General features: G+C 39.8%; 1 protein-coding gene across 1 annotated transcript; it reads left to right on the forward strand.

Moving 5' to 3' along the window:
• The first annotated feature begins 589 nt into the window (after positions 1-589).
• Positions 590-26,849, forward strand: LOC124615447 (cytochrome P450 6k1-like). Its single transcript, XM_047143339.1, has 5 exons — positions 590-626; positions 8,908-9,807; positions 16,350-16,580; positions 18,979-19,230; positions 26,450-26,849. Exons 2-5 carry the CDS (start codon positions 8,916-8,918, stop codon positions 26,626-26,628), a joined length of 1,554 nt encoding a protein of 517 aa, XP_046999295.1. The 5' UTR covers positions 590-626; positions 8,908-8,915; the 3' UTR covers positions 26,629-26,849.

Below are 26,849 nucleotides of genomic sequence, written 5' to 3' on the forward strand. Positions count from 1 at the left end.
CGAAGATTCGAAGAAGAGCTGCGCGCTACGTTACGAGTCTTCTTCGTAAGTGCTAGATCGAAGAAGAATTGCCCAACAAGCTTCATTGGGAGGCGGTACTAGAACGACTCTGTATTCCCAGAGCCCACGAACCAAAACGAGTGAAGGCACGGATTACGCCTTTCACCTCGTGCTTCAGAAACTGGGAACAAAGGTTTCTTTTATGTTTGAATGTGGACTCTCGAAATGTTGAGAATGAGAGTACTTGCGATATTTCTTCTCACGCATCATCTGTAAATGGAATAGGTAGGATAAAATATAATATTGGTACATCATGTGGAGTTCAGATGTGGATGTGCGACATGACAGAAGACACGCAAATCTTTCTGTAAAACGTGTTGGTTACTGTATTCAAATGTGACGAATCGTCAGTAACGTCGTTTGATTTCTCTGTCAGACAGCTACAGAAAACGTCTACTGTACACAGATGTAAGCCTTTTAGTATTTGCGAGGGACGCGCATCTCTTTATCTCGTGAGTAGTCACGTGGAGACATGACTCGCGAAACTGTGACCTTCAGCCGCATATATAAGCAGCGTGCAGAATATATCGTACAGAGTTCCGCGGCAGCAACTGGGTCAGCAGCAGGCAAGTATTGCTCTATCCTATTGCCATAGTTTGCAGTTTTCATTCTGTGACCGATCTCATTCCGTACACGCAAATTTCCTCTCGCTTGTAGTAAATAAACGACAGCACATAAATACCAATCAACTTAGAACAGGTGCGTAGTTTAAACATTAATTCACGTTGTCAACTAACGAGTAACATGCGAAACTACACTGCTCTATCATACAGATATTATGGTTTGTCATCAAACGTCCCATTTTATCTGGTTCAGTTGTGATTACAGAGTAAAAATGCTTTTCTTAGCTGTTAGCGAGAATTAACGCACTCATGTTCACCGCTGAGGCATTGTAAGTAGCCGAATACCAGTACGCAGGATCAATATACTCGTAGTTCTTTTCGTACGGCGATATTTGCGGCACATATTCTGAAAAGCATTTTATTTTTATTAAAAGTCTGGAACTGTAGATCTAGCAAAACGTCATTTTTCTCTTCCGCCTTAAAAATATTTCTGAAAACAGACAAACTGACAGGGTGGTAGAAAGTCTGTTTGTCATGCGTCCTTGTGTTCATTATATCTAACGGGTACAATATTCTACTGAAACTGGCTACAAGAAATGATTAAGTTTGTGGTACAATGGCTCCGCCACACTCACCGATTCCATCCGTTTTCATTTGTAGCATATAAGTTGCTGCGTACTCACAGAATAATTTCAGAAAGTTTCCTTCAGTGCAAAGCAGTTCGCCGTCGTAGAGATCGACTTTAAAGTTTGTCCAGCCCTCTTCTTGTTATTGTGCCTCGGGGGGGGGGGGGGGGGGGGTTATATGCAAACTCACAATAGCTTACACTGTCGGTGTATATTTTCAGACGTGATTCCTGCACTGCTAGAATTAGCACATTGTTACCGTAAATAATTTGGAATATTAGTCGTGTGACTGCGTTTATGTAAGAACAGCTTGTTATGTTAGCCATTACGAACTCTTCATTCACAGTATTATTCTTTTACAAGTTTAATTGCTTATTTCAGTTTGTGGTGCATTAAAGCTATGCGTTCGTTATGCAATATTGTTCAAATATTTTCCTTCATCAGCTTAATAAAAACGCGAAAGAACTGTGAACTGTGAGGCGCATATGGTTTGTTCAGTCAACTATCTGAAAAGGTGTGAGAAATTATACGCTCGCCTGACTTAGATTCTGTCGGACCCGGACAACAAAATGGTATACTTCCTACCAATAGATCTAAATTCAGCTGAAAAAATGCTGGAGTTGTATTATCAAAGAGTCACATACACACTGTGAGAGCAATAGCGCAGTCGATGACCTCCCTCGAGATATGTTTGTGACTGTTTTGTGAAACCGATATTAAATCAGTACGTGTAGTTCAGAAATGGCGTAGCGCCACGTTCTCGAGATTGTCTTTGTTCTTTTTCCGATTAATTGAGAAATTGTAGTTAAACGATCGTGGTGAATGATGTTGTTGACGGTTATCACCTGTCTTGGCTGGTTCAAATGGCTCTGAGCACTATGGGACTTAACATCTGTGGTCATTAGTCCCCTAGAACTTAGAACTACTTAAACCTAACTAACCTAAGGTCATCACACACATCCATGCCCGAGGCAGGATGCGAACCTGCGACCGTAGCGGTCACGTGGTTCCAGACTGAAGCGCCTAGAACCGCACGGCCACACTGGCCGGCCTATCACCTGTCTTACTTGTAGAAACACACTACGGGCTAGTCAAAATTTGACAGGAATGTTGGATGTAGCGACAGTGGCTTAGAAAAATTAGTCATAGAATTTCTTATGAAATGTCGTCTATGCCCTTCTCGGGCTCTTAAACTTGTCGTTTCTGTACAATGGAAATTCTGTACGTGGTAAAGTAACTTCGTCATCACACTGCCGTTCACGTAAAAAGCAACATTATAAAACTGCAGGCCAACATGCGCGTAGTTTATTGTCTAATTAGTCAAATAATTTGTTTTAAGAGATATAGTTTTTCTTTTTCTAATAGTTTTGTTAGTTTCTTAGATTGATTCTTGATTTCGAGGCACAGTGTATGTAAACTATGATTTTTGCCCTAAGTTATTCTGTCCTTTCTCAAAATTTCAGTAGTGAAATTTTTTATCGATTAAATATAGTAAAATTTAGTCCCAAGCTGATACTCTCTACTGAAATATCTCTCCCACACGTAGCTACGAACTTCGATCAGTTGATATATATACAATATTTCGAGTGAAGCAGATGTAATGTCGTTGTGTTTTTGCCTTACTTAGTTTTATCTGTAGCTGTCATTGTTACTTCTGTGACTGTATAACATTTGTTAGTTAGAAAATAAACCACCTTCAGTCACAAATCCTAGTTTTTATTTGACTACACGTTGCATCGCAAGCCTTGGGGACATATGTGATGGCATCCTATCTTTATGTGGCTCACAAGGATTTGCGCACGGTAAAAGACAGCGGTTTTATCTTGTACATTGTTGTCATGTGTGGTTTTGTTATCACAGCAGCACGTTCTCTATTTCTCTTTGTGACGAATCACACTATCTTGAGCTATATCGTGTCTCGTAAAAGACCAGTAAGGCCGTGAAAACTGTGTGATATCTTGCGCTAAACTTCTGACCAAAGTTTGGACTAAAGTACGACGGTATTCACACGCAGAGATTTTACCCCCGCCCCGTTTCATGAGAAACTTTTAAATGAATGGAAGGCAGCAGACCTTGATCACACAGAAGGCTAGACACAAATAGGAAGAAAAACACACTTCCGTCAGCTTTGTCTAGCACTGCATCTCTTACTAGTTAGTGGATTGTATAGAAATATTTTTTGAACTTAAAAAAAACAATTATGGATTTTTCTACCGTCAAATCGCTGTTTTTATACATTTTTATGATAAACATTATAAATATAGCGTAGAGGTCAATGTTAATGTAGCTACAAACTTTGATCAGTTGATAAAAAAATCCTCATGAAGTACACAGAGTATGTGTAACATCTTCTGTATTCTCACTGAAAATTTAACTGAACAAGTGTTATGGGAAAGCTTGCGTACAATCATACTATTAATGTTGGTGACAGATACAAGCATATACGCGAGAGAAGCAGCGTGCTGTGTGTGAAAGGAATGCGGCTAGTCCCTCTGCACATCCGTTTGCCTTGTCGCATAGAGTTAGAGCAGTTTTCCTTGGCACTGACTCAGCGCTTTGTCAGTCAAACATAGAAAAAAGGTTCTCTGGTAAACATGCATCCTATGCGAAGACCTGAGAACATTTCATCTGTGCTCTGAGGGGTGAAGAGAGAGTATGCAGTAAAAGGGATGCCAACAGTAACAAAGGAATTTAGTGGGAGTTTCTTCCCTGAAGAACTGATACATAGGTTACTTTCAACAGTGTGGCTTGCTTTGTTTGTGAACTACGAGGGTTGTTTTTTAAGTAAGGGCCGTTCGCGCGTATAGTCCCGTAGTTCGCGCGGACGCCGCAACAAGCCACCGCACCACTTTCAGGCATCCTTCCCGTTCACACTGATGCAAGTTGCAGCTCTGTAGCTGACGTGTACGCATCGCTGTGCTACTTTATAATGTTTACGATTATTGAATCGCCCGCCGCGTGTGAGATACGGTCAGTGATACGTTTTTTGACCGCGAGAAGCCTATCAGCTGCAGAAATTCAACGTCAGTTAACAGAAGTTTATGGCTTGAATGCAATGAGTGAAGGTAAAGTGCGTCAATGGGTTAGAGAGTTTAAAAATGGCCGTCAAAACGTCCATGACGAAGAACGCTCAGGCTGGCCATCTGTGGTCACTGATGATTTGGTGGCTGCAGTCGAAACAAAGATTCGTGAGGACAGAAGATTCACAATTTCCACTCTTTCTTTGGAATTTCCACATGTTTCAAGATCGGTTTTGTACAAAATTGTGTCTGAAACCTAAACTTTAAGAAACTGTATTCTCGGTGGGTACCCAGACTCCTCACAGAGGACCACAAAGGGAAGAGATTTACCACTTCATTGGACATTTGATTCGTTACGAGGAAGAAGGGGATGACATATTGAGTCAAATTGTCACTGGAGATGAAACATGGGTATCCCATATCACTCCCGAAAGCAAGCGACAATCGATGGAATGGCGACACACAGCCTCACCCGTCAAGATCAAAGCCAAACAGACGCTGTCAAAGCGCAAGATTATGGCAACTGTGTTCTGGGACCGGCGCGGTGTTTTGCTAGTGGACTTTATGCCACGAGGAACGACAATCAACTCAGATGCCTACTGTGCAACTCTAAAGAAGCTCCGCAGAGCAATTCAAAACAAAAGGCGTGGCATGCTGACAAAAGGAGTTTTGCTCCTGCACGATAACGCTAGGCCTCACACCTCTCAAAAGACCCGGGATTTGATTGATTCTTTTGGCTGGCAAGTTTTGGACCATGCACCATACAGCACCGACCTTGCTCCTAGCGATTTTCACCTTTTCCAGTACCTGAAACACCATCTTGGCGGGCAGCGCTTCAGTGACGACGATGAAGTGAAAGCGGCTGTGAACTCTTGGCTGTCGGAGCAGGCGGTCGAATTCTTTGAAGAGGGAATTAAAAACTTAGTTGTACGGTATGACAAGTGCTTAAATAAACAAGGCAACTATGTAGAAAAATAGTTAAAATTGTGTAGAATCAGAAAATAAAAGTTTTTTTACAAAAGTATTTGTATCTTTTTAAAAAAATAAAAACGGCCCTTACTTAAAAAAATGAAAAATTAACCAAATGCTGACACAAAATTTAATCTACCTCATGATAAAGCCTTGTCATTATTTGGCGCAGCCTTTCACATGAACTAGTCAGAAAGGACTTTAAACAGCCATCCAGAAAACCATGGATGACTATGGCTCAATACGTCATGTGGAAAGAGAAGGAAAATGTTTTCATTTGCAAGAACAAGTAAAGATCCTACACTTGTAGCACATTACAAAACTTACTCAAAATTACTAAGAAAAGTCCTTAAAAATTAAGAAACTCACATATTATATCAGAAATAAGTTATTCTCATGATACGCTTAGAGCTATGTGGAATGTAATGAAATATGAGCCAGGCAACAGGCCCTGGAACAGAGCACCATCACTATTGAATTAAATGGAATGGCTATAAATGATGAGGCAGAGGTGGCAGATATGTTTAACAATCATTTCTTAAATGTAGTAGAAAATATAGGGATAAACAGCACAAGAGAAAACTTACAGCTGTTTAAAGAGAATGCAACTTTCGTAACATTCAATCATATGAATATCTCACTAACCTCACCTTCTGAAGTTATGAAAATAGCCACTCAAAAATAAAAGCTCATCTGTATTTGATGGAACCTTCATCAGGTTATTACAGATTTCTTCCCATATAATAAGTATTGTATTATCTTAAATATGCAATGCTTCACCAACCCAACACATTTTTTTTAGAGAGATTGAAATACGCCATTGTCAAACACCTCCATAACAAAAGTGATAGGAGAGATGTCAGTAACTACTGACCTATTACACTACTGAGATCCTTTTCCAAACGTTTTAAGGAGGTGGCGTATTCTAGAATAGTATTCCACCTAAGCAACAAAAATGTCTTCCGTAAATCACAGTTCGGATTTCACAAGAGTTGCTCCAACGAGAATGGCATTTACACAATCACTTACCAAATTTTGCTAGAATAGCACTGGTTGAAATGTTCTACGACCTATGTAGGGCATTTGGCTATGTGAATCAGAATATTCTACATAAATTGGGATTTTATAGGACTGATAGTATAGACAACCACTGGATAATGCCATAGCTAATGAAAAGAATACAGATAGCTGTACTTGGCAATTTAGTAAATGTAATCAGTAAACATTCTTCTAACAGTGGAGGAATCACATGTAGGGTTCCCCAAGCCTTAATCTGAGGTCCACTGAAGTCCCTAACATATGAAAATAGTCTTTTGTTTACTACAAAACAAACAGAACTAGTCCTTTTTGGGAATGACAGTAGTATTGTAATCGTAAGGAATGATAAACAGTGTCCTTAAAAGTACCATTCAATAGTTTTCTGTGAATGGTCTCACTCTCAATTTCGAAAGGATTCAACAAATTCAATTTTGTACACCTAAAGGTACTACACCTATGACAAGTGTAACACATGGTGACGAAATAATAAATAAATCGAAACTTCCAAAATTTTGGCTGATTATATCAGTGAGAATTTGAACTGGAAAAAGCACTTCCTGGAACTCCTATAAGAACTTTGTTCAGCCGCATTTGCACTGAGATTCATTGGAAACCCTGGGAAGAGACAAATCTGTAAGTTGATGTACTTTGTGTATTTTCTTTCAGTGGTATTATATGCAGTAACGTTCTGGGGTAACTTATCTTTAAGAAAGAAAGTCTTCATCGCTCGAAAACATGCTGTGTGAATATTATGTGGTGCTTGCTCACGATCATTCTGTAGACATCTGTTTAAGGATTCAGGGTACTTATAAATGGTGGAAAAACCGAAATTTTTTATGACTTTATTTAATTCTGTAGTCTTTCCTGATTACATTGATATACATTATAGGGTTTCAAAGGAAAATTACTTATATAAACCAAATTTTAATGTTATGGTCGTGTATGCCACCACGCCCCCTTTATTTCTGTTACAAAAACCAGCATTATTTCGAAAAGAACTGTAAACCTTCTGTTTCCAGTGAATATACGTATGATACATTGTATATGTTGGTAACTTGCTCACGAAAGGCAAAGGACCCGAGTTCGAGTCACGACCCGGCACACAGTTTTCATCTGCCAGGAAGTTTCCATCAGATGAAATTCCACACTCGTAGAATTAAGGCAGGTTATTTAAACCAGTACCTCAGTGAAAGTCCTTTAGTATAATATTGTGGTGCTGATACCATTATCTATCTGTTCTCTATTTCATGGGCCACTAAATAACTGTGCAATAGTAACTTGTGAAAATACAAATTAGGTTCGTGGCAAGCTGGTGATGTTGGGGCAGCTCTGAAAGGAATAAGAAAAATAAGTAAAAGTCAAACATTTATTTAAGACTTACTGGCAAATATAAAACTGCCACAAGTGAACATTTAGACAAATGTACTGCTGTCCAACGTGTTTCGAAGGGCTGACTGGTAATTTACAAAACTGAATTTGCTTTCCATGGCGAAGAATATATAAATCTTCTGTCTGGATAGAAAAAATGGTCATCACATTAACATGTGACGTAAAGCAGATATTTTATCATACAGAATTTATGGACTATGGCTAAAAATTCATACTACTGAAACATGAATTAGTGATAAATGAAAGACACACATCTAAGCCTAGAGAAGCAGTTTTGCCGAAAAAATCAGAGTGTTCCTTATCCTGTGTTACATCCCATATGGCAGGTGTAACTATGTTGGAATACCTCACATTTTTCTACAATTCTGTTGTGGCAATGGAGATTCAATATACTACATTTTATCTGCGTCTGTTTCTACACAGTAACATGTGCTTAATTTCTCCACACTTTTTTCCACACATCTAACATTTTATGAGTGTTAGAACAGTTTAGTTTCTTTTTCCGAAGATATCAACTGCAAAAAGAAAGAATTTCCTAGGATCCAGTTTCAAATTTCTTCGTGATGTTTATACCATATTATTTATGGTCAAACTTCAAATATTCAATAGATCTAAAATAGAGAGGTGCCTGGGAGAGAGACACCCAACATTTTTCATTCATTCTGTTAGTTTTTCGTTTTTCATATTCTGCTATTGCATAAAATATAGAAGGCAATGTCAAGAGTAAAACTGTAAGGCTCATTGTTTTATCTTAGAAGTATAATAACTCTCATAGTGTATCAAGGGAAAAACACACTAATGTGGTCACATGTAAAATACATTTTAAGGATGCCGAATGCAAGCTAACAGAGTTCAAATGTTCAAATCTGTGTGAATTCCTAAGGGACCAAACTGCTTAGGTCATCGGCCCTAGACTTACACACTACTTAACCTAAAAAATTATCTTATGCTAAGAACAACACACACACACACACACACACACACACATTCCCGAGGGAGGACTCGAACCTCCAGCGGAGGAACCGCACAGTCCGTGACATGGCGCCTCAAACCGCGCGGCCACTGCGCATGGCCAACTTGTAATGCAGTCACTGGAATACAGTTAACAGCCTATTTTACTGTTACTTTTACATTGTAGCAGTTGACTGCATGAACAACACAGCCAGGAAATAAATATTAACGTGTTATGATGAATATAATCCTGTTATACTAATGTTCTGTTTCCCCTTTTTATGTCTCTAGGAACCAAAATGGCTATTATCTTCGACTCATGGGTGACTGAGGCGTTGGCCCTTCTGTCAACGTTTTTTGCGATACTATATGTTACATTTAAAATCAATTACACTTACTGGAAGAAAAAAGGTCTGCCATATTTGGAGCCGTTTTTCCCGCTGGGAAATGGCTGGAACACAGCACTTATGAAAAAAAGCCCTGGTGAGGATCTGAGGGACATTTATTTCGAAGCAGAAGGCAAGGATGTCGTCGGTATTTACTCATTAAACAACCCTCTTCTCATTGTGAGGGATCCGGAGCTAATCAAAACGATCATAGTGAAGGATTTCAACTACTTTCCCGACCGGGGCATCTATGTAGACGAGGAGACAGATCACCTGACGGCGCACCTCTTCTTCCTCGGAGGAACCAAGTGGAAGGGTCTGCGACAGAAGCTGACGCCCACGTTCACATCGGGAAAAATGCGCGCCATGTTCGGCATAGTGCGCGACTGTGCGCAGATTCTGGCTGACGTCACACCTGCGGGCAGTGTTGTGGAAGTCCGTGAGCTGATTGCCCGCTACTCCACCGACGTCATTGCTTCCTGCGCCTTCGGCATCGACGTTGACAGCCAGCACAACCCCGAGGCGGAGTTCCGGCAGTGGGGCAGGCGCTTCTTCAAGCCATCCCTGCGTACATACCTGACTCAGGCTCTGGGATTCTCGAATCCAAAACTACGCACACTTTTGCCTATAGCCTTCACGCCAAAGGACATCACAGACTACTTCACAAAGGTCGTCAGGGACGCAGTCAAACACCGAGAGGAGACAGGGGTCATAAGAAAGGACTTCCTGCAGTTGATGATTCAGTTGAAGAACAATGGATACGTGGATGACAGCTTCTCAATCACTGGGCAGAAAAATTCTGAACGTAAGTCCTATTTCTTAGTGCACATGGTTTTTAAAAAAGTACTGAAACTTTAATTTAGGGAATTATCAAGTCTGTTGAAGAATACTATACATAACAAGTATTTATTAGTGTATACAATTTTTTTAAAAAATATTGAAATGTTAATTTAAGGAATTATCTAGGCTGTTAATCTTATATGTCTTTGTTTTAAGATATTATTGTTCTGCTCTCATTTCCATCATACATCGCAAAGATCCCATTTAATGACATGAGATTTAATGCCCTTGATATTTTAACACATCATTACATACTGCAGTTCGATAATAAAATTGTAATGATTATCTCTCATAGTTTAGAACTTGGCAGTCAAATGAATTTAATCATATGTGTCTCTCTAACGTGTGTAATACTTTTGGATAACATCTGTTTCCGAAATCTATTCACCCACGACTAATTCCTACTGTAAGAGCGATGTTAATACCAATAGACAACCTTCATGTTATCAGCTACATCTTCACTGACACATCCATATGCTCTTCATTACGAATGTGTAGATTAACAAATAAATTACGTTGGCGATCTCCATAGAGAATCTTCAATGGTAGCAACTCTGTGGAACGTCTAGTCTTATCATGCACTGTATTGAGTCATCAGTGGCTGGCATCTTATTTTCCCTAGAGTGCTATTTTGGGAATGTTTAGGATGTGGGCATGGTCTGGTGGAGTATGGTAAGATGGGCTGACAGAGGCCACTCTTAGGTAGCAGAACCCTTCTACTAATTTATTTTAAGCTCGAGCCCTCATCTGTAAGTGGCTCGAAGATGGGCCTAGACACTTGGACTCTGCAGCAGTGAAGCACTGCAGTAGAATGTCTGTTGCTGCTAGGCTCGGTGCAGTCCCAACATGACACAACCTCAAACAGTGGCTGAGCAGCATCAGGGCTGATACCGCAGTCTCGTGTTGTTATGACGTTAGTGTCGTTGCTGAGCCATTCTCAGCTGAGGCTAGAGACAGGCACAGACATTTGGGGTGCAAACACAGACTGCCAGCTGACCTGTACCTCAGTGGTTAGGAGGGTCTCATGTGCGGCCCAGCAAGTGGCACTTTAGGCAGGCGGTCTTGTCAGTATGATGGTAGAGTGGCGGCAGAAAGCGGAGGCCAACAGTATGACAAAATTATGACAGGATGACTCATTACTTTGACACAAGCCAACTCAGGCCAGACAGCTGGTACTTATTCATGTAAGAAGGGGTTTGTTGTGGCGTCACGGCTGTAGAAGTCGTGTATTCTGAATGTCATACTCTCCCTGGTTACAGTAATCGTCTGGGTGCTGACTGGCAAGTGCATGGCAAATCCCAGAGAACACCATGGTGCAATGCTGGGTCAGTGTATTGCCGTAAGTGGCCTGCTTTATGGCATGAAGCCGATCTGTCTAGGTTTCTGTCTTTACACTCTTCCCTTTTCGAAAAGGTTTATTACTTCATCCATTCAATAGTGTTTCTTGCTCTCGTTCCATGCCATACCTGTAGGAAGGTTTTGAGGTTTAAAACAGGACATTACTACATATACATCTGCATGGATACTCTGCAAATTACAGAGGATTCGTCGAACTACCTTCACAATGACTCTCCATTACTCCAATTTCGAATAGCGCTCGGAAAAAACGAGCACCTATATATTTCCGTGCGTGCTATGATTTCCCTTAGTTTATTATGATGATCGTTTCTCCCTGTGTAGGTCGGCGTCAACAAAATATTTTCGCAGTCGGAAGAGAACAATGGTGATGGAATTTCGTAAGAAGATTCAGTTGCAATGAAAAACGCATTTGATTTAATGTTTTCTATCCCAAATCCTGTATCATGTCTGTGACACTCTCTCCCCTGTTTCACGATAATACAAAACGTGCTGCTCTTCGTTGAACTTTCACGATGTACTCCGTTAATCCTATCTGGTAAGAATCGCAGATCGCTCAGCAGTACTCCAAAAGACGACCCACATGCTTAGTGCAGACAGTCAGCTTAGTAGACCTGTTACACTTTCTAAGCGTTCTGCCAATAAAACGCAGTCATTGGTCTGTCTTCCCCACAACATTTTCTACGTGTTCTTTCCAATTTAAATTGTTCTTAATTGTAATTCCTAGATATTTAGTTGAATTTACGGTCTTTAGAATAAACTGACTTATCGTGTAACCGAGATTTAACGGATTCCTATTAGTACTCATGTGAATGACCTCACATTATTCATTATTTAGGGTCAATTGCCAATTTTCACACCATTCAGATATCTTCTCTAAATGGTTTTACAGTTTGTTTTCAATCTTCTGATGAGTTTACTAGACGATAAACGACAGCATCATCTGCAAACAACCTAAGCCGGCTGCTCAGGTTTTCTTCTAAATCGTTGATACAGATAAGGACAGTGAGACTAAATCTCGTAATACGGAATTTTACACTACCATTATTAATGAATTAATGGTAAACTGCCATCACTAGCACTCATCAACTCGTCTACAGGTTAACGTATACATTATTGAGCTGGGCAAAATAGCAGGCAGTGCTTATTTTATGCACTATATTATGATGTTTTCAAAAGTTAATCCGAATAGTGCACTTGGTAGTGCACGCATATGAAGGTCAAGGCTTGTGGTGTCACTCTGTGGTGCATGTAGCAATTATCATCATTCTTTTTTGCGGCCCAAGACGTGGATCAAGCTCACAAAGTTGACGACAGCTCGGTGGGCTTTGTATCAAATATCAGAAATACAGCTCTTGTTATTTACTAAGATACATGTGCAGGTGGTTAGTACTGAGTTGTGTGTAGTTTGGTGTAATAGCTATTGAGTGACTGTTGTGGGCCAATACGTAGTTGGGTGTTATATTCATGGTTACGTCTAAAAGATATTTTGTCATCTTATGTTTAAATGCTGAAGTTCTCCCAGAATTTAGGTGAAGTGAGTTTTGGGCTGGAGGAGGGGTACCGTTGCGCAGATGTGGTGTTCCATTAAACAACTGCTTTATTTAAAATCTAAATACTTTTGATAACAGAGTACAAATACACTTTCAATAAAAAAAATACTGTGACCTACAGAGACACTTAAGCAGGACTTAAGCTCTTGGGCTAGTGCTTGATGTGATTACTATTCGTTCTTCAGCTCACCTTCCCAAAGAGTAACGTTCTGGTACACTAGGATTTTGTCACATGCATAGGACACAAGCTCACGTAACAGGCGCCCATAGTCGATAGGTGTGGAACATGGAACACATCAGTCCTCTTACGTCTCCATAGTTTCTGTAGCTTCAGACCTATCGTATTAGAGTCAGGTGAAAGGCAACTCTTACTACTGGACCTCCTCGAACAAACCATTGCTAGTTAAACGTTTCTGTTATGTACTGTCGTATGAGGTGTAGGAAACTGGGTAGTGCCCAGAACGCTGTCTTCTACATGGTAAATGTTCTTGAATAGGGCAGGTAATTTGCCACGCAGAAATAGGTGATACACAGCAATTGTTATTATTCTGGTAAAGTGCACAGCCCTGCGAGCATGGTCAGACAGTCTTGCCGCTAACACACTGATACTAAATAGAATCTGATGCTTTGATTCCATAATAGATCAAGGATTTGCATCTGACCGTACTACTGTACATCAAACCCGTCTTATACACACATGTTACAAAAAGGAATGTATGTATGTATGTTGCACATCTCCTCCTAAACCGACGGACTGATTTCAACCAAACTTGGTACGCATATCACTTACCGTTTGTAAATCATCGGTGTGGTGATAATAACCACCTACCTATCAAATGGGATGATGTGGGATGGCGGTGAAAAAGCTGTGTACCCCACCAGTCGTGAATACCCATAATTTAATCGCTGACGACCCCCACAGAACGGGGAAAGGAAACAAGTTCATTGGTTTCTACATTTTCGTTGTTCATGCAGTGAAACTGCAGCATGAAGCATGACGTTTTAATTTATTTTGTCTTTCCTACTGACTGAATTCGCAACAAACTTTCTAGACCCTCTTCAAGTATACCACTGAATGTATGAGCACGATTATATCATAATACGAACCACAGTTCAGAAGATATGACGCAATAAACGCTGAGTTGCATGAAAAACGACCGCATCATGCAACACGTTTAAATTTATTACATCATTGCTACTAATACTGTTTGAAACACTGAATGTACCTAGAAAAATCTCTCATTATACGACACATAAGTCAAGAGATATGGCGTCAGATACAGAGATACGTGAAAACCTGCTACAGTATGTATGACGTTTTAACTTATTACTTCTTTACTACAAACCCTGTTCACGACATATTTCGCAGACAGTAGCCGCATATACCACTGGATGCACCTGCAAAATTACATCATTCTACGACGCAAAGTTCAGGCTACAAGGTGCCTGAAAATGAAACTGCAGGGCGGAACTCGCTAGAGATACAGAAGAAAAATGTGTACAAATATATGTGAAGTTATCCTAAATCCTTGGAACGATTTAAACAAATTAGTAATAATCTAGAAGCTAGAGTTTAGAATCACCAGCCTCCTCTTGGGGTGAGCGTGATAATGTGGAGAAAGTGGGGGAGGAGAAGATTGACGGAGAGAGACAGAGGAGAAAATGACAGAAGAAAGGGAGAGGGTGATGGGATGGACAGGAAAGAGGAGGAGATGGACAGAGACAGGCGAGGAGGAGAAAGGCAGAGAGTGGGGGAAGAAGGAGATGAACAGAGAGGGGCAGAGGAGGAAATGGATAGAGAAAGGGAAGAGGCAGAGGACAGAGAGAGGGGAGAGGAGGAGATGGACAGAGACAGAAAAGAGGGGAAGATGGTCAGAGAGTGGGGAGTGGAGGAGGTGGACAGAGAGGGAGTGGAGTAGGTGGGCAGGAAAGTGACGAAGGAGGAGATCGGCAGAAAGGGGAAAGGAGGGAATCGACAAATATGAGATCGGAATAAATACTTAGCTGCGCAACGATGGGTACTCTGTTAGTCTACCAGTAAAATGCAATCTATGAACTGCAGGTGTTCAGCATTTCGCATCGGTATACATTGTCAGAATCCGGTCGTAACTTACATTAGCACAGTCTGAAGACTAGGCGTAGAGACAATCAACCGTGAGAAATAAGCTATCAACTTAGTTCTTGAAACAAGTAAGATGGTTCGTATCTTAATAAGTACTTTTTTGCCAGACATTCGCTCACAGGACTTTCTTTTAATTTACACTAACACTACCTCATATGAGAGTAAGAGACACACGGTCCTAAACATCCTGCAGAAATGAATGTATATCTTCTTTAAGACTGTGCTTTATTTTCTCCATCACGACATTGTGATAGGCTCAAAAAACTTTAAGAAACTACATGAGACTATAGAAGACGTGGAAAAATGGTGTACAAAACGCAAGTTCGTAATCAACTCCGACAAGACGGAAATGATGGTATTCAGACCAGGTGGGCAAATCCCAAAAACGACAAGAATTACACTACAAGGAAAGCAAATATCTATCACAAAAGATTACAAATATCTAGGGATAACACTCCAGCCGTCCGCAAAGTGCTTCACTGAACACACAACAGAGAAAGCGACACAAGCCATCAGAGCGATAAACGAAATAAGTTCCGTCAGAACACTAAATCTAGACACAGCTATGGCACTCTTCAAATCAAAAATAATACCGATACTGGCTTATGGGATAGAAATCATATGGATAAACCTAAATGAAAAGAACTTAGAAACATTGGAAAGAGCAAAACCAACCTATATCAAAAGAGCATTGTGGATAGCAAAAACCACAAGATCAAGATTAGTCTACCTTCTCGCCCGAGAATCTTTCCTCATAGAGGATCTAAGGACAAGGTTCTTTCTTCCCAACATATCAGCATCGGAGAACCTACTAAGATCACTACTCAAGAAAAGAGGGGAAGTACCAAGGGAATTCAATGGATCCGGGGCCATGATCGACCGCACTTGAACAGCAGCAAATTTTGAGATGAGACACGTACTTACAAGACTCACAGTACACGGATTCCACCATGAAATTTGTGCAAATACAACATACCACAAGTGTACACTATGTGGACAGTCTTGTGAGAGATACCATATAGAAATATGCAACAAGAGGACCAGATCAATTAGAGACTATTCAATAAATGGTTCAAATGATAATCTGTCACAATACCTGCATTGAATGTAATCTACTACTAAGAATTATGCAGACACTCAATACATCCTTGTAATACACTCTCAAATGATTGTAATCGTATAACTACAATGGCTATCTTGCTGCAATAAATCGTTTAATTTATTTTCTCCATAGTATGAATTTACTGGTAGTATGGGTTACAGTAAAGTTTTCTGCTATTGTTGTTGCTATTACAATTAGTTATAATATAAGAACATTTCGGAAGCACAACTTCCACTCACTTAAGCTTACAGGGTGGAAATGTTCAGATACTAACGTCCCTTGACTCCTAGTAGGAAGACAGTTCGTAATACTAAGAGTATTTGCTTTACGATGTATGTTACAGTTTCTTTACGAACACACTTTGTCCCTGGCAGAAAAGACCCTGACGACTAAGGAGGTGGCAGCGCAGGCGTGGGTGTTCTTCCTCGCTGGGTTCGAGACTTCCTCCACCACCGTAAGCTTCTGCCTCTACGAGCTCTCTAAACACCCGGACATCCAGAAGAAACTGCACGAAGAAATTGACGACATGCTGAAAAAGACCAACGGTGATGTGACGTACGAAGTTATTATGACCGAGATGCCATACTTGGAAAAGGTGGTGAACGGTACGTTATATGCTTTTGGTTATTACTGTTCATACATTATCACAGTTACAGTGGAGCTGTGAACACATTAAGGCCATTAACAGGGGAGAGCTTAAATTACGACGAGGGTGATCACAAAGTTTTCATTATCATTTCTAAATAAAGAATTACATAATATTTCTTTGTTTATTTTCTGGAACATGTCTGCAGCCCCGGTACACATGGGAAGCCCTACGCCACAGTGCCGCGATATTTCGCTTCTGTGTCTGTAGCAGCGTCCTGCCGTAGTCCTTGGATTTCAATGTGTAGCAGGACTCCAGACACGTAGCCACGTACAAACAAAACATTAAATATGTAATTTTATTTTTTCGAGCTGATAAGCTTCGAAAAAAATTAAGCCAAACACTCAGTAGTATTATCCAACTTTCTTGTTTACTTACTATGAGGTAATTCGGTACAGAATGATTAGTGACACCCATAAACAACATTGTTGCTTTTCATATTTATTTTCGTATATTTACAATATAGTTATTATTAGTGCACTGGTGCAATGAAAACCTTACAACAGATAAGAACACAAACAGAAATAGAGGCGCCCACCAATCTACAAATTTTGACTTTGCCACCATCACGTCCCAACCGAGGAAGCTTGCTTACGTGTCTGAGATCCCGTCTCATCGCTGACTGCCATTACCCGATTCTGTTATTTACTTTTTGATCACATACAACTATATACTACGTCCTGCGTACGTACACAAACGCAATCACACACACACACACACACAAACACACACACACACACAGAGAGAGAGACATGTCTTTCTGATTTGTTCATTAATGCAGATTGGACGTTTGTAACTTCTTTCCCACAAGGCACCTTACTTGCTCGTCAGCCACAGAGAATAACAAGGTTTGCTCTAACAGCACCTTAAAACCTTAAACATTTATTGGAACATTTTTGATAATTATTTGTTACAATTCCTAGAAGATTCATTACGCAGTTTTGTTTCTAGCTGTTATTAATCAACCGAGAGGAGACAGTTATTACTGTTTATGATGGGGATAATCGAGTTTACTTCAGTATTACGATTAAAAACTTATAGTTTTTATTCTTCATTTGAGTGGCCATAGTGTCCGTAGGTACTTTTTAATTCTTGAGGGTATTTTTGTTCTGTCGTTGCAACTACAAAATATGTGCATTTTTGTAGTTGCAACGACAAAAGAAAAATACCCCCAAGAACTATAATTTTTAGTTGCTTGACTGCAACAGTGCATATAGATGATACAGGGAGAATATCAAAAGCCGTGAAGAGCTATTGACACCAGTTATACTTCTTCTTCCTAGATTAACGGTTTTCATTTTAGTTTCAAATGCGCTAATTGTTGTTGATGAGTATCATAGTCTGCAGCAACACTGCTTTCCACTGTCTAATAGCATTACAACCACCTAGGGCAGTGAATGGTCCGTCACCTTCCCACATTCCATCAGTTCCTCTACTCCTACATATATTTTCTCTCCTTCCTCGTCATTTGCTGGTGATATATGTAAACGTAAACTCCGTACACAGGCCTGTGGAAGGCCCATTATCATCTACCGACTCCTGCTCCATCCTCTGCCAATTGCATCACTGGATGCTGTATGCATAGGCTTAGGGTCAGCACACTGTTCTCCGGCCGTTGTCAATTTTCGTGACATGGAGGCGCTACTACTCGGCCAAGCAGTTCCTCAATTGGCATTACGAGGATGAGTGCGCTTCATTCCAGTCCTCCCACCAAGAAAAATTCTTTGGCGCTACCAGGAATCGAACCTGGGTCCTGCACATGGCATTCATTCACTTAGCTACAGAGGAGGACATCATCTTGTGATATGGACATTACAATCTGCAGTATAATGTTTTTTTTTGTCAGTCCTCAGAAGAATAATTCCACAACTGTGTTTCTCACAGTATCTGACTCTGTTATCTACCTTGGTGCTTATAGCAAAGGAAACACTGCTTTTACCACAGTGCTAGCCATAAGCCAGACTGTTTAGAAACTAGTGACCGACATACTTTCTCTTACTATTGTGGGATTATTAAAAATGGCTCTGAGCACTATGGGACTCAACTGCTGTGGTCATAAGTCCCCTAGAACTTAGAACTACTTAAACCTAACTAACCTAAGGACATCACACACATCCATGCCCGAGGCAGGATTCGAACCTGCGACCGTAGCGGTCGTGCGGTTCCAGACTGTAGCGCCTTTTACCGCTCGGCCACTCCGGCCGGCGGGATTATTACGATCACACATTTTCTATGATTTATTTTCAGTCTACAATTTAACTAAGATCGCTATGGGAAGATTTAAAACTTTATATGAAGCGCCACTGTGCAACAACTGCTAAGCCTTATACGTTAACATCTGCCCTTTTCTTTTTCAGAAACCCTTCGTATGTATCCGCCCGTTCCAGCTCTCAATCGCGAGGTGGTACAGGATTATAAACTGCCAGGACACGACTGCGTATTGGAGAAAGGAACTAAGGTGATCATTCCCATTATGGGACTCCATCACGACAGCAAGTTCTTTCGAAACCCTGAGGAATTCGACCCGGAGCACTTCTCTGAGGACCAGAAGGCATCCAGGCATCCTTACAGCTATCTACCCTTTGGCGAAGGGCCACGCATTTGCATTGGTGAGTCACTCAATCCTCACATTTTATAAACTTTTTACATAATCTGTATGAAAATATTTTCCCGTCTAGTGTAACCGACGCAGAACTATCGAGAAAAACGTTAATAACACAAGTATGCAGCACATTCATCGATAATTGTTCTAATGGATGGAGCTGGATGGCCAGTATGTTGGTTGGTGGAACTGTGTTGTTAGTTTCATGAGCAAACAGTTCACCACCCTTGGTGTGGAAACAGAGAACGATGGGAGGAATCCTGGTAGCCATCCGCCATGTCGACTTGAAAAAATCGTTGATGAAACATACATTTTATTAGTGAAAACACTACAACACTCGCAACGACACTCTGCCGTGACAACACCCTCCAGAACGTCTGCTGAAGACAGCAGGATGGAAGTGCTCTTGTAAGCAGACGGCCTGCAGTCTCCTGCAATCTGTCGTGTTGCTCGCCTGGAGAAATGGTGACTCAGTGGGAACGCTGACGTGAGGTGGGTGTGGCTGCTTGTGTGTCGACTGGACGCTATCTCGCAGCTCAGGGCAGGACGTATCAAAACGTGCGGAATCCAACCGTGGATCCCGAAGAGGAAGACCCTGCGCCTGCAGACGGAAGCTTGCAGAGACAATATGCCCACGCAGGAGAAGTTGGTTGGTCGCTTGCACCATCCTGGTGTCGAACAGAGGTAGGGGGCTGGCAGCGACTGGAAGTGAGAACAGCGGTGGCCCAACGGCTGGAAGGCTCTAAGTCCACAACATGACTCAGAGCCAGCAGTAGGCCTGCAGTTAGTGGAGGCCCAGTCTCGTGGTGGTATCTTGTACATCCATATCAACCTGTAGACTGGTATGGACCTCTCCTCAGTGCTTGCGGCTGCCAGACTGTATGCATTCTATTCCAAAAGGAGGGGTATTTATACAAGTTGGTGCATATTTGTTTCTCAAAGGCGTCGATTCTCTTCCCTTAGCCCCAACAAAGCCTGCAGCTCGGTCTTGAAATACTCAAGCCACCGCACAGCTGTGGAGCTGTCTTTCTGCTGTGTCGTCGTCATTACGACGCTGGATCCTCACCTGGACCGCAATGTAGTAACTGCCTGGTGTCGAAAGTGGCAATTCTTGTTGTATCAGCAGATAACCCTGACATGAGTGGGTTTGGTCGGCTCTGGTTGGCCCGCTTCCACGGCCTCTTGCATTAGCTGTGCCAGCGTCATCGTTATATGTAGTAGTGTCAAAAAGCAGTGGCCCCACTCTGTGTTTAAAATACTCCTCAACCAATTGATAAACTGGTGCCTATTATGATTTTGCCAAAAAATCCAGAAACTTAATTACCTGAGGTTAATATACTTAGTTCAGTCGAGATGAACGTCAGATACTGGAATACTAAATCACACCAAATTTACAAACACTACTATTATTGCTGTTGTTATGCTCTTAAGTCCAAAGGCTCCTTTGATGTAGCTTTCCATGATGGTCTATAAGTACTGGTACCTACTTCCATTTGAACTGTATACCCTATCCGTGCCTTTTTCTCCCTCTATAAAACTCCTCCACCCCACGCACACACTTCCCTCCAGTACCAAATTGGTGATTCTTTAATGCTCCAAGTTGTGTTCTGTATAGCCATCTCTTCTTTTAGCCAGGTTGTGATATGAATTTATTTTTTCTCCGATGCGGTTCAGTGCCTCCTTATTAGCTATTTTATCTACTCATTAATTCTTCGGCATTCTTCTGTAACATCACATTTCAAAACGTTCTCTTCTCATCTGCTCTTGACTGTTTATCATCCGTTTCACTTCCAAGCAAATCTACAATTTGGAAAGAATTTCTCACATTTAAATGCGTATTTGATGTAAAAAAATTTAATTGCTTCAAAAATGCATTTGTTACTATTGCTAGTTGGTATCGTCAGTTACTTTTCTCTCCAAATAGTGAAACCCAGCTACTAATTTTAGTGCGTCGTTCCTTAATCTAATCCCTCACAGTCGCATGAACTAATTCGACTGTATTCTATTGTTCCTGTTCGTCTTATAACCTCTTTTCAAGACGTTATTTATTCCGTTCAGTACTCTTCCAAGCCCTTTGCCGTCTTCCAAAATTCAAAGCCTTCTGAAAAAGTAAACAGTTTTCGTTTCTTCTCTCTGAACTTTAGTCTCCTTTTTAAATTTTCCTTGGTTTCGTTCACAGCTTAGTCAACGCACAGAGTGAATAACGGATCGCAAGCCTGTCTCAATCACTTCGCAACTGCTATTATTTCCCGTCCTTCGACTCTCACAACTGTGTTTGGTTTCTGTACAAGTAGTAGATAACCTTTCGCTCCATATATTTTATACCTGATGCTATGCTCATAGTTAAAGTGAATCAGCAACACGTTACCTGTCAGATACTGTCTGTAATCGGTAACAACACGTTAAAAATGGCATGACATAATATCTGTGAAATCCGTTCATAAATTCTCTTCCTACTATGCTAGGAATGTGCATAGACAAATAAAAATTTAGGCCACACTAGTATGTTTTGAAATGAGGCTACACTATTTCTTCAGTGGACAGAATTCCAATTTTTATTTATTACTGTGTCAGAATTTTATTTATTTCCAGAGGAAACTACGTCTGTATTCTTTCACAGATTTTAACATCTCAAAGGTTATCTGTAGATCTACATGCTGCTTTGTATCTCTGTGCTCATTCAGGAACGTGCATTGTCACTCAGTGAGTGACAATATATGATTCTCATTTAGGCTAAGATCCAGTACTGAATATTGAAGTGAAGATGATTATTTGGCATTCTTAAAGCAAGTCATGTAGTAATACAAATGTGATCGCATAATAAAAAACATAAATTCCTTTACTTTCCTTGTTTCCATTTATCAGTACTGCATAATATGTTTATTTATTTATTGATCCCTTTTTTAAGTTTGTTGTTAATCGTTTTAAATAATGCAAATATTTGCCATACTGTAGTACAAACACCGTAACAAAGGCATTACGCTGTTTTTATTTTGTTTTGATTTTATTCCTGTACACTAAGACAAATTTTAATACGAAAATGAAACTATTAACAAGTCAACTGGCATGAAATCTGCTAGAACTGACGAAGTTGAAACACAGACTACGTTGTGTCTCTCCACTCTACTGTCTGAAATAAACTCTTTGCTACGTTTGTTGTTTGCGCACTACCGAGTATATTTCTTTTTGGAGAATAGAAAGACCACAACTCCTTACCATTCACCTACAACAAAAAATTATGGAGATCGCTTTGAGCTGAGAAATAAGTTAAATCATGCTTGCCATACTCCTGGAGCGAAAACGGGCAGACTAAATGGTACATGTGATCTACATACAATACATTGCTCTATTCAGAAATATCTTGTTCACATTTGGTTGAGTTACGACGGTTAACCGATTTTGGCTCTATTGAGTTGTAATTGGAATTAAAAACACAGAAATCACAAATATGCAAAATTACTGCTAAACTGTTCAACAGTTATAAAAACATTAAAAAGGGCAATATGAAGAGAAAAATTAAAATGTGACTGGTATTTCGTTACGAAACTAATACGTACAGCACACTGGGTATATTTTTATATTTCTCTGTATCATGACCTTTTCAGTATCTTCATAACTACATTTAATAGTAGTTTCTGTCTTTTCTGGAGTTTTAGTTCTGATGATGAATGATTAGAGTCGTAACTGGTCACTGTTACAACTCTGACAAGTGTGATCAACAAGTTCATAAATAAAATAATTCATTCAATTGCAGTATTAAATCGAGTATTTTGCGAAATGTCGTCCTACAAACGACGGAATGGAAGCTGACCAAGGAGTATATGACAAGTAGTTTCGTTTCAATTTTCAGCTCCTACGAGAGAATGGGCGCTATATGCCGGATATATAAATTTAAAAAAAGTTGCTTCAGTATTTGTTTGTTTTTAAGTTTGATCCCTCTCAGTGATTGGTATGAATCAGCACTGGTTCAGTATAAGTAATTGTTTATAAATATGTTACACTCCTTTGTGGGATGAATTCCTTTCTGGGATGAATGAAATTACGTCTTTGATTCTTTCCCAAAGTTTACGACTGAAAGTTTCCCAGAATGAAAAATGTTCCTGTCATAGCACAAAAAAGCTGAATATGTCCTGGGCAGAGTCAGACTTGTAAAAGAAGGGAATTAGCTTTTTGGCTGACGTGGCAGTTTCAAAGACATTTGAAGCAAATATCTTGACATACTCGCGCGTTTTTACTTAGTATTGTTAGTAACCATGTCATGTAATATGGAGTGCCGAGTAAAGTAACATGATACATGATGTCATGTGGTATAACATGACAAATTCATCGTGTCATCCAACATGACATTTGTCATGTCACACAGTATGATACAATGTATCATTAAAGTTTAGGATGCATGCATCCCCACTATGGGATACTTCCTATTGTAGATGCATCCTACTCTCTAGTAGGACATAAATTTGTGTCTGTTTGTTCTTACACCTCTCACCATACATGTAACAGGGGTAGGTTTTGGGAGAAATGTTCCCATTGGGGAAAAAATCAAACCCCTCCTCTTCCCCAGCTAGAAATCAAAAAAATATTTTAGCATCCCCCAGGAGCAAATCTATCGCCAGAAATGTTATACCCCTTGAAAAACGTCTTTAGCTATTACATGTATGCTCGTCAACCATATGATACTGTATACTGTTTATCATGGCTGGCGAATCTTCTCGATTTTGGGCGCATATCAGGGAAATAAATCGCAACTGCAGATATGCTAACATCTTTCAGCTAAGAGAGCTCACTGTGTTGGGTAATTAGGGTTAACTCACAAAAAAGCATGAATATATCAAGATGTTTTGACTTAAATGCCTCTGAAGCTGCCAGATAAATCGAAAAGCTAGTTCCCTTCTTTTAGATCCCTAACTCTGCCCTGGACACATTCGCCTTTTTTGGGCTGTGACAGGATCATTTTTCATTCTGGTTCCCAGCTTTTACTTTACCATAATTTTGACACTACAACGACATAGCTTGGCAACGGATGTTGATTTTTGTTAACTCAAACGATGACTGATCCAGTACAGGTTTTTTTATCTTTCTAACGATGTTGCTTGAACAGGGCATTATTATTCTGGATCCTCTTCAGTCACCTGCATGGTATGGTTGATTTGCCCTATATAGCCTACTGTTACACCAGCATCACTACCACGACAAGGTCACATGCATGCAGGAAGCTTTTTGTTTCATTTTTTAGTTTCTTCAATGCTTTAGTTATTATTTTTATATACACGAGACTCTATATGCAAAGATAAGAAAACAACAATATAGACTTAATACAGTGCACAAAATAATAGCAAACATAAATACAATACCGAGCAAAATATTAAATACTGTGCGAAGTACATGATAATGTATTTAAGTAGTTTATATTATGTAAATAAATTTACGATACGACAAAATTACATAGACAAACTAACTTAAAAACTTACTTCATCTCAAGCTGAACGATTCGCACAACAAGTAATTAATTACTGAAAAGCATACTTCTTGTCATTATATCTTGTCTTAAAATTCTTGTCATTGTTTATTTAAAGTATGCAATGATAAAAATGAAAAATAAAGAACTGCCTTTAGAAAACCTCAGGTGAATAACTTTGGAACGAAGTAATGCAACAACCAATCCGAAATAAGGATGAGTATGATTGGCAGAAATTAACAGAACAACGAAACAACGTATGCATGACCAAATACTACCAACTTCTCACTCCTGTAACAAAATAAACGAATTAAAGCTTGTTTTGTCCGAAATTATAATTTCTACAATATAGCATATTATTATTTGAAGGAAACGCTGTAAAAAATTTATGTTGATTAAAAATAAGCTGAAATTCTTTCTGACAATTATTTTTAGAGGAATTTCCGGGTTAGTTAAATTGTCTGCGTGGTCATCGATAAAACTTTAAATGCTCGATCAAGCAGTATAGCATTTCATACAGGGCTTGGTATAGTTTTGGTTTAGTGCATGAATTGATTTGCATATGGTGAACAAAATCTTTAAGTTATAAACAGAGACACAATAATCAACTGTAATAACTATTTTTTATCAAATCCGAATTCAGGCTTAAAATACAACGCGTTTCTGCGAAACACAGTTTCATCAAACGGCTCACTTTTCGCACATAAGACCCGAACGATGAAAGATTTTTGCAAACGGTTCTTATAATTACCATAAGAATATATTTGTTATTTTCATCTGTATCACTTTAAACTGACCCAACTCGTGGGATTTGTATAAAACCGGATTTTACGTGTATTTTACGTGCTACTTCTGACCGTTATGCCGTGGCACGATTAAAACTTTAACAAAACAATAGGACGACATTTAACTACCAGTGCTTGTCTACCTCCTTACAAAATTTGAACCGATTCGCACAAGTTTGGAACCTAGAAGAGACATGCGTAAAACAAAATTCAAGAAACGTGTTAAGCGTGTTTTTTGCAAGTGAAATCCAAATGAAGCTATATTTTTAAAATTAAGTTTTCAATTTCATGGTAAGAAGGGATTTTTATTTATTTGATTCACTTTCAACCGTTTCCGCACATACCATTTACGTAAGAACGAGTTTTACAAGTTACATTTAGCTCGACATTAATCTATCGTACCTCTACAACGGATAAAAATTGTTAAATGCAAAAAGTTTGAGTTTGAATTTATCCATTTATCTGCATCCTTGAAAAGTTTGAACCGAGTCGTACAGGTTTAATGTATAGAAGTGGCGCACTTCAGGAACCTCCAAAACCTCGTTTTTTGGGCGTAAAAACATAACGAAGCACGATTTTTTAAACGGTTAAGTCTTATCTAAGTCCGACACACCGGTGGACTTAATTAGAACTATCAGTCTCGCTCCAGCCGGGAGTTATTTAAGAGTGACCGTATCCGCACGTAATATCCGAACGAGGGTGACTGCTTTTGGATGTAAAATCCGAACGGTGCAATTAGCTGAGCATTGATTTCAACCCAACTAAAATCTTTTGAAAAGGGAATGAATCGATTCGCACAATTTACCTGGGCGCCAACTTGGGTTCATCTATAGCTACAGTAAGACAGGTGTTCGAATGGCTACACAAATGGATGCTGGTTCGAGCTTTCCATTCATACGTATTTGGTACAGTGCTTCCACGGTACAACACAGCATTATCAGTCACATCCACAATGAAGTGATGACACATTTATTTTGTTGCAGGCATGCGTTTCGGATTGATGCAAGTGAAGTTGGCACTGATACACCTGCTGTCAAAATTTGACTTTCTGCCCGCTGGAGACAAGCAGTCGAATCTACGCATGGCTCCCAACAACATCGTGCTGACACCAATCGGCGGAATCGACCTGAAGGTGGAGCGGAGACAAGTGGCTGCAAGTTGAACACCTTCAGTCGACAGCTTGTAGCACAATAGGATGCTCTACCTAAATTTAAATAGTGTGAAAGACTGTGTAATCAAGTGCTGACTTAATCTTGATGTATTACACTTAATGAACTTAAATGTGTTAGTTAACAGTGATTAATTCCACACGTTGGATTATGAGAAAAAGACTGAAATTAAATTTACTATGGAACTCAAAAGCAATAAAACTGTACTCATATA

The sequence above is a fragment of the Schistocerca americana genome, chromosome 5, assembly GCF_021461395.2.
Source record: "Schistocerca americana isolate TAMUIC-IGC-003095 chromosome 5, iqSchAmer2.1, whole genome shotgun sequence".
In the NCBI taxonomy this organism is placed as follows: Eukaryota; Metazoa; Arthropoda; class Insecta; order Orthoptera; family Acrididae; genus Schistocerca; species Schistocerca americana.

What these genes read in the sequence shown, in the direction of transcription:
- LOC124615447 (XM_047143339.1), top strand. Translation starts at nt 8,916, where the DNA reads ATGGCTATTATCTTCGACTCATGGGTGACTGAGGCGTTGGCCCTTCTG. An exon ending in TGGGCAGAAAAATTCTGAAC is followed by an intron (nt 9,808 to 16,349) that starts GTAAGTCCTATT and finishes TGTCCCTGGCAG; the next exon opens with AAAAGACCCTGACGACTAAG. An exon ending in AGGGCCACGCATTTGCATTG is followed by an intron (nt 19,231 to 26,449) that starts GTGAGTCACTCA and finishes ATTTTGTTGCAG; the next exon opens with GCATGCGTTTCGGATTGATG.